The sequence below is a fragment of the Mirounga leonina genome, unplaced genomic scaffold (assembly GCF_011800145.1).
Source record: "Mirounga leonina isolate KUSES-001 unplaced genomic scaffold, KU_Mleo_1.0 Mir_94, whole genome shotgun sequence".
Lineage (NCBI taxonomy): Eukaryota > Metazoa > Chordata > Mammalia > Carnivora > Phocidae > Mirounga > Mirounga leonina.
Window position 1 is genome coordinate 44,109,776 of NW_023270855.1, and position 8,512 is coordinate 44,118,287.

General features: G+C 53.7%; 1 protein-coding gene across 1 annotated transcript in view; it reads right to left on the bottom strand.

Annotated features, from left to right (window-relative positions):
• Positions 1-250: 250 nt before the first annotated feature.
• The window catches only part of LIMD1 (LIM domains containing 1), a 69,566-nt gene continuing 61,304 nt past the window's right edge, over positions 251-8,512 (bottom strand). The window contains exons 5-8 of the mRNA XM_034998398.1: positions 6,438-6,568; positions 5,526-5,577; positions 5,014-5,082; positions 251-3,822 (exon numbers count right to left, since the gene is read on the bottom strand). Of these exons, the coding sequence (XP_034854289.1) occupies positions 3,685-3,822; positions 5,014-5,082; positions 5,526-5,577; positions 6,438-6,568 (390 nt within the window). The 3' untranslated portion in view covers positions 251-3,684. The remainder of the gene's footprint in view (positions 3,823-5,013; positions 5,083-5,525; positions 5,578-6,437; positions 6,569-8,512) is intronic.

Consider the following 8,512-nt stretch of genomic DNA (forward strand, 5'->3'; position numbering starts at 1 on the left):
AGAGGGAGAAGCAGACTCCCCGCCGAGCGGGGAGCCCGACGCGGGACTCGATCCAGGGACTCCAGGATCATGACCTGAGCCGAAGGCAGTCGCCTAACCAACTGAGCCACCCAGGCGCCCAACCTTTTGTAGTTTTGACACCCGTGTGTTCCCTTAAGGATCCAGAGCTCTAAGAGAAGACCAAATCCAGTTAGCGAGAAGCACTGTCTGCTTACTTCCACACACACAGAAGAAAACCCAATAAGCATCATTGTGTTGGAGAGCACTTTAATCGTCTACAAATTGATGCAGTTTATTGGCATGATATTTTGAATAATCTTATAGCAACAGTACAATTCTGAGTAATTCTGTAGTAACAATAGCTGGAAGAATTTATAGTAACAGTACAATTTTGAATAATTTTTATAGGAAAAGAAGAGATACAGAGAAAAATAATTTCCCTGCACGGTGAAATTTTCACACACTATACAGAAATTTCCCACATCTGTCCAGTTCCGGCTCAGAACGATAGCTAATATATTTTACTCATTGTATTCTACTCCTTTTAAGACTGACTTCAAATAACCTGGAAATGAGAACTGATTCCTGGCACGGAGGAGACTACAAAGAACTTGGGTTTCCTGGCAGACAGCGTTGCAACGAGTGCGTCCTGCAACAAGGCTGGTGTGGGGTCAAGTCCTGCACACGTGGTTGGTGGCCCCACCTCAGTGGACTCGGCCGAAAGAGGCTCTCACTCGAGCACTGACCACGGAGAAGTGGGAAGTCCTGTTGCCATGTACGGGCAATGACCCAGACAGGGCGTAATGCCCTCCCACGGTGAGAGGTGACCGCGTCACTCTTTCCCCAGCCGCAGGTGGGAGAACATCAGAGAGAGAAGGGCAGGCCAAACCAGGTCATTGGCTTTCCTCAGACCCCCCTGGCAGCTTTTGAATAGTCCTCGCTGGGGGGAGGGAAAAACTATGGGCCAAATGAGGCGGGGTAGGGGGGAAGACTGGAGGCTGGCCTTGGGGTCTGCCATCAGACCTTAATTCTCCTTGTTTATCTAAGTCCAAGAGCTATCTAGGGAACTCAGGAAGGGCTATCCGCTCTACCTTTTAAAAGAAACGAATTCCTCCTGGTCTACCGGGTCCTTGTGTCTCCTTTCTAGGTGCCTATAAATACAACCCCATTACAATTCTGTTTGGCTAACAGCTTACAGAATGTCTAAGATACCACGCAGGTGACCCATCTCCCTTGTGACTTTAGCGCCAGAGCCTGAGAAACAGAACTGGCGCGAGATTCCTACAACTCGCCGCCCCGATTTCTTGGGCTTCTGGAAAGTCTCTTATTGTTCTTTCCTCAACAGTAGAAAACACCGTATTTGCAGATTATCTGAATCACCTCCATCAAGGCCACTTAAAACATATCATTTAAAAAATTAATCACAGATTTTTTTAAAAACTAGTTGCCCAATTTGCAAACAAATCCGTTTCTGACAGTTGCTCTCGGGCAATTTTCTGCACTTTTGCTGGACTCGCAAGGGCAGCAAAGGTGGGTCAGCAAGGCCAGAAACGTTTCTCGGTTGGCAAAGCCAAGTGAAGACACCCCCCCCCGCCCCGCCCCGGTCAGCCTTGCCAGAGCCGAGCTGGGGACTCCGGGAAGAGAGGGGTTCAGCCCCAGGGTTCACTCCCCCGGCCGCACGTATCCACGGGCTTCTGGAGGCTTGGCCTGTGCCACGGAATCGACGAAAGCCCATAGCCTGGGCTGAAATGACATCTGGCCGTCTAACAGTGTGAATGTAACAACAGGAGACAACTCTCGGGGCCAATTCTGTACATCTTAGAGCAGCTGCTACCCAATGAATCAAAGCGCGGCCTCGAGTCGGGAGCCGGGCCCACTGACAAGTCTGCGAGTCCCACGTGCCTTGGGCTCCGCCCCCCCGCCCACCCTCCGTGGCCCCCCGCTGCCCTGGGGGTGAGGTGACGAGGCAGACAGCCGACACCAGTGCCATACTCCCAGGCCGGCCCCTGCCCTCCGGCGGGCCCTCCCCATGGGCTGAGAGGGCAAATGCCAGCCAGCCTTCTTCTTTATTTTTCTGTTACACCATCTTTTCATTGGAATACCAGGGATACGGACGTCCGGCCTCGGGAGTGTGTGACAGGCTGGGCCAACCGTGCTTCCTGAGTGCACAGGCGGCCTTGAACTCCGGCCGGTGCGTGGCCCTCCCACCCCGGGGGGACCTGCCTGATGAACTGCATCAGGGCAGTAACACCCACGTGCCCTCCGACCCACTGGCAGCCCGAGCCCGGAGCGGCTGCTGTCTGGCCCGCGTGGAGGCAGAGACTCCGCACGCCCCGACGGAGGCCTGGGAGGTCAGTGCAATGGCCAAATGCCTCATCTGCGGTTTGGCGAAGCTCTTATCTGTGAGGTATTTTGTGTGTGTGGAAGACTGAGAACGGGGGAGGACGATTAAAAACAAGAAGAAAACCCAGACAAGAGCAGTGTACCTTATACGGGTCTCTTCCCACGTCACTGCCTGTGCCCAGAATTGGGTGAGGGAGAGCCGTGCGAGGTGAAAACACTCATCTATCCAGAAGCACCCCCTCCTGTGCTGCTTAGAGATCACACACACACACACACACACACACACACACACACACTCTCTCTCTCTCTCTCTCTCTCTCTCTCTCTCTCTCTCCCCCGTGGAGAAAGGGGCTAGCTCTCAGCAGGTGGGCAGGACGGCCCAAACCCCGTGGTTCATTAAAGAAGCTAAAACAGGCACAGAGATGTCCCCACGTGGGATCCTGAGACTTGCCTTTGTGGGAGTGACTCCGGAGTCGCAGACTCTCGAGAGCTCCGGAGAGAAACAGTGTAAACAGCTGGGCAAAGGGGGCCTGGGGCCTGCACCAAGCCCTCGGCCCAAAGCACACTTTGCTGGAACAGGGCAAATCTCCATCGGGCTCCCAGCTGCCGTTAAGGGAGTGAAGATTTGCAGGGGCACACAAAACGCGGTCAGTGTACCAGGAGGAAACCCTGCCTGGCTCACTCATTTCAAAACTTGGCTCTGGTTTAGTAAGCAAATTCTTCCTAAGATAGCACCTGCGAGAGCTTCCCTCTTGCCATAATGCAATGAAAATGTGCAACTATTCGAAAGAAGAACTGAGTCTCTGGGGTGGCAGGAAGTCTTAAATAATGCTGTGTGTGTGTGTGTGTGTGTGCGCACGCACGTGTCTGGATGCAGTCTTAAATCATGTTGTGTACGTGCATGCGGGGGGGGGGCGGATAGCGTCTGGAGGTGGGAATTTTCCCAAGGGACAGGGGAGGGCTGCATGGATCGGCAGCTGAGATCTGTCTTCAGAGGATATTGTGAAACATGCTCACTGCGACCCTTTCCATCCGAGAGGGGCTGGAGAGTGCCTTCGGCTGCACGGATGCGATCCCCTATCACATGCCACACATGGCTGGAGTGTCTTCCTGAGTAATGTGACAGGGCGTGGCGGTGCAGAAAGGCACTTGGAAAATACACATGCCACACAGGTAGGGCTCAGCTCCCTGGTTCAAGGAAAGGCACCCCAGGCGTATATGCAGAGACTTACCTGCCTAACCCCTCTCCCCTCCCCCCCCCCCGGCTCCGCCCCGGGGGCCGCTGGAACTAACAGGCAGATGTCTTGTCATCTCCCACGGGATGCCTGGGAGCGGCTCCGGCTAGAAGCGGTGCTGGTGAAGAGCTGCAGACGAGGGGCTTTGCTCCAGTCTCTTGACATGGCAGGAGTGACAGAACAGGTGGTCCTCCAGGGGGTAGCAGCGGTGACCGTCTTCATCATTGAGCTCCAGACCACAGTCCTAGGGGAGGCAAAAAGGCCCAGTGGTAGCAGGACAGCACAGAAAGGACTGCAAGACTGACCCAAAGGCCGACGTCCCGGAGACCAGCAGAGCGGACTGTGCGGGCAGCGAATGCCGGCGCGGAACCGGGCAGTCCTGCCGAGTGAAAGCATGACACACGCCCCCAACGCGCACTTGAACCGGGGCTGGTCGGAACGGAAATGGGACGTCGGTGGATCCCTATGCTGTACCTCCAAGACTCAGGGCAAACAATGAAAATAAGATCGTTCATGAGAGATCCCTCATACTGGTTACACATATTGAAAGAAAACTGGATACACGGGTTGAATAAAATATTAAAAGAATGAATCCCATCCGTTTTGCTTTATTTTTTTAATGTGACTACTAGAAAACAAAATGACACTCGTGACTTGGACCCGTGGCTCTTGGGTTTCTATGGGCCAGCGCTGGCCTGAATGCAGAGCGAAGACTGTAGTGAGCAGATGGCCCCTTGCTCTCCGGCGCCTGGTGCTAGCAGTGAGCTCCTCCCTTCACCCCCACCCCTCTCCCATTCACCCCACCCACAGCGTCACGAAATAAATCTACTGTCCTTCCTTGGGTGAATCCACTTAATTCTGGCTGAAACCCCACGGATGCTTAAAGTGTGCGCAACCTTCACGAGGGGCGGGGAGAGGTGACCCCAGGCCTGCCTGATAGCCATGGAGCACCCGCCCGGGCATGACACAAGGTAAAGAGGGGGCAGATGGGTCCCCATCCACCTTCACACCACCCATGCCTGTTTCCAAGGAGGGGCGGATTTCTTCATGATTTCCAGGGGTCAGCTCAGAAAGGGGTTCTTGGCAGATAGAACAGCCTATAAGCCGGAGGGGAGGGTGTCTGTTCCCCAGATCACACAGCTGCCTGACAATGTGGCATGTGAAACCCGTGGTCCCCGTGAGCCGCCCACTCTGTGGCCTCAGGGAGCCAACTGCAATGGTTTCAGGACTTGGCAGTTAACCAACGTGGAGGAAACAGCAATGATCTTTACGTCCCAAACATGTGTGTGTCCTCCAACCTCCCCTACAAGGCAGGCTTCACCCCTTGACCTGGAGGGCAGCCCTTGACCAGACCTTGCTGACCATCTCAGGCCCCAGTCAACCCGGGGATGCTCTTCTCTTGTACTTTTGGGCATCTGGGCAGGGAGGGGCCTACCTCACAGTGGTAGCACTCCACATGGTAGTCTCTGTCCATGGACACGACACGGATGGTCTCATCTGAGCCCTGGACAGAATGAAAGGAAGAACAAGAGGCCAGCTGGGGGACCCAACTTTTAACTGATGAGAGAGGAAGGAGGAGGGACAGCAGTTCTACCTTCTGGAATGTCAGAGTCAACACTGAAAAAAACCACCTACATGGAGAGTGATTTAAAAAAAAAAAATGAATGAAAGGCAAGATTTCTGCTCATCTTCTAATCTGGGAGTCACTATCAAGTCAGGGAGTTTGACCCGATTATAGGGACGAATAGGGCACACGAAGGGCAATTGGCTGGGGAAGCCAGCCAAGAAGAAAGGGGCTTCTTGGTGAGGACACTATTAAGGTCAGAAGTGAGATTTCAGAAGGATTTTGTCAAAGGCGTAAGGACAAGACACAGATCTTGTAGATGATCCCAGGGAGATATTCGTGTCATGGAAGACGCCAGGAACAGGCCTGAAAAAGCTTCTTACCTCAGGTGGAAGGATGGGAAGCCCACAGGCTGCACACTTGGGGGCCAGCACCCTGCCAGGAGAAGCAAAGAGGCAATAAAATGCATATTGTGCTGTTTCTAGGAGGCAGGTCCTGGAGCCCACACTAAGCCTTCCTCACGGCTGGCCTCCCACCCATCCCTCTTCAAGTGAACCCTGCCCCCCACCCCCACCCCCAGCCCTCGAATCAAGACAGCCTGGCTTGGGGGACCTGGGTGGTTCAGTCAGTGAAGCATCTGCCTGTTGCTCAGGTCGTGATCTTGGGGTCCCGGGATTGAGCCCCGCATCGGGCTCCCTGCTCAGTGGGGAATCTGCTTCTCCCTCTCCTGCTCCCCCTGCTTGCGTGCGCTCTCTCTCTCTCTCTCTCTCAAATAAATAAAATCTTTATTAAAAAAAGACAGTCTGGCTCATTCTCTGGGAGGTGTTTTAGTAGCACTTCGAGATTATTCCCCAGTGGTAACAAGCCTAGCTAGACCCTCTCACTCTACTAGGGACAGAGACCAACCTGTTCACTCCCCTCATGGTGCCCAGCACAGGCCTGGGCAGACCGAGGGTGGTGGCGACCAGCCCTGAGTCGCTGCCTTGTGAAGTCAGGTCAAGCTGGAGCCACTGGGCTTGGCAGAGGCTTCCTGAGGCCTAACCGGGATCTGATTATAGGGATTTGGGTTCTGATTTTCCAGGAAACATGATTCTGTTACCAGTCCCTATCTGCACTGGAGTCAGCTGACTTTCCGAGGCCCCTGCTACACCATTTAAACCACGAAGCCTTTGCCGGACTGTGGACTCAGGATTCAAGCAGAGCCTGCGGGTGCACCTCAGCGGGTGTCTCTCCTTCGCTCGGTGAGATCAATGTGGCTCGGGCCTGCAGCCCCTCTGCACCCTATCCCTCCTTACTTGTGGTAATCTCGGACACAGTAGATCTTGTTCTCGGAGTCCACGGTGAAGGGCACCCCGTCCAAACACTCGTTGCAGATGACACAGCGGAAGCAGCCGGGGTGGTAGGACTTCCCGAGGGCCTGCAGGATCTGGAGGCAGAAAGGAAGAGGCCGGGACTCAGCAGGGATTATGGGGACGGGTTGGACAGTGGAAAGGAGAGGAACACATCAAGCTGAGGGTCCCTATGTGATCACATCGCACAGCACACACTCGTCAGGGTTTCGCTTGGACCAAGGTCAAGAGAGGACGGGGTGGGAAAGGCAAATCAAGGTAAATGTATCAACAGGAGGGAGCCAAACAGGATCTTCTCCTGGGCATAACCCTCCTGAGGAGAATCTGGAGGGCTCTTTTGCAGTTCTTTGCAGGAAATGATGTGAAGCAGGCAGGGCCACGCCAGGCTTCATCCCAGATTTAGGAAGCAGCTGGTCCACAGAAGGATCAAAGTTAATTCCACATGGAAATGGCAGAGCTCAGAAAACCTCTTAAGTTCTGCCTCCCAAGTGCCTCCTCCTAAGCAGCTTTCACTCAGAGGCATGATAATCCAGAAGCTATGACTCAACCGCTGATCATTCCAAATCCAAGCATAAGCAAAGCTTCTTTGTTGCTGTTGTTGCTGGGTTTTTTTTTTAAGATTTATTTATTTGAGAGAGAGAGAGAGAGAGAAAGACCGCATGCACTAGCACAGCAGGAGGGGCAGAGGGAGAGAATCCCCAAGTGCACTCCCTGCCAAGCGCAGAGCCCGACGTGGGGCTCAATCCCAGGACCCCAAGATCATGACCTGAACAGAAATCGGGAGTAGGACGCTTAACCAACTAAGTCACTCAGGCGCCCTATTGCTACTGTTTTCAAACACAAAGTAGAGAAAGTCCCACAAACCTTCTTCCTCTTAGTGTCATTTGATCTTGTTCTGATGCCTGGAGAGGTAAGAAGCTGTCCTGGAACCAGGACAGAGCCCACACATGCAGGGCAGGAGAGAGAAGACTTGGTGACATCAGCAAGTGACCAAATTACCTCCCTGCAGAACTGCCTACCTCCAACCCCCTTGCTAGGTGACATCAAACTGTTTTCCTATTAAGTCAGTGCATCTCAAAGTGTGGTCCCTGGAGCCACAGGACCAGCATCACCTGGGGGCTTGCTCAAAAATGTACATTCTCAGGGCCCATCCCGGATCTCCAGAATCAGAAGCACTAGGGTCAAGCCCAGCGGTTGGTGTTTTCGAAATATGATTCCAATGCATGCTAAAATCGAAGAACCACTGGTTTGAGTGTGTGCCCGTGTGTGTGACACCTGCAGGAAAGGTGTGGGCCTGCCAGTGCCCAAGGCCTGCTTCCCCCCAAGGCCAACGCCACACCTCACATGCTGCAGCCACAGAGGTAAGCTGGAGGCTTCGTGCGCTCTCCCTTCTTCCTCTGAAGGCTCAGCTCTCTAACCTCCTCGTTCCCTCTGGTGCGTCACTAACCTTTGAGGCCCCTCTCGACCTGCGGGAAGCTGCCAGAATAGGACAAACAACAGGCTGGGCTTCCAAAGTCCACTTGGCAATGGGGACCTCAGAATGCATTTTGCTCCCTGGCTAACACTGTCTTGGCGGAAGAGACCCTTAAATGAACTTCACCCACAATGTGCCTGAAGTGTGGCAGGACACAGATGCCTTTTGCTGCATGCTGACTCGCTGTGATAATTCTTTTTAATGTGGGGGAAATGCCCAGTTTCAACCTGCACTCTCAGAGCATTCCCCTCTACTAACCAGGGAGGCGGGGGGGACAAGGACAATTTATACAAAGAACTGGACAACTGGTTGCTTCTCTTAAAGAACCAAGAATGGTGTCAGAAGGAATCTTTTCTGGCATTATAAAAATTCTTGGCAGTAGTTAAGGGTTCTGTCTTTAAAAGTGGGCGTCACGGGCGCCTGGGTGGCTCAGCTGGTTAAGTGACTGCCTTCGGCTCGGGTCATGATCCTGGAGTCCCGGGATCGAGTCCCGCATCGGGCTCCCTGCTCGGCAGGGAGTCTGCTTCTCCCTCTGACCCTCCTCCCT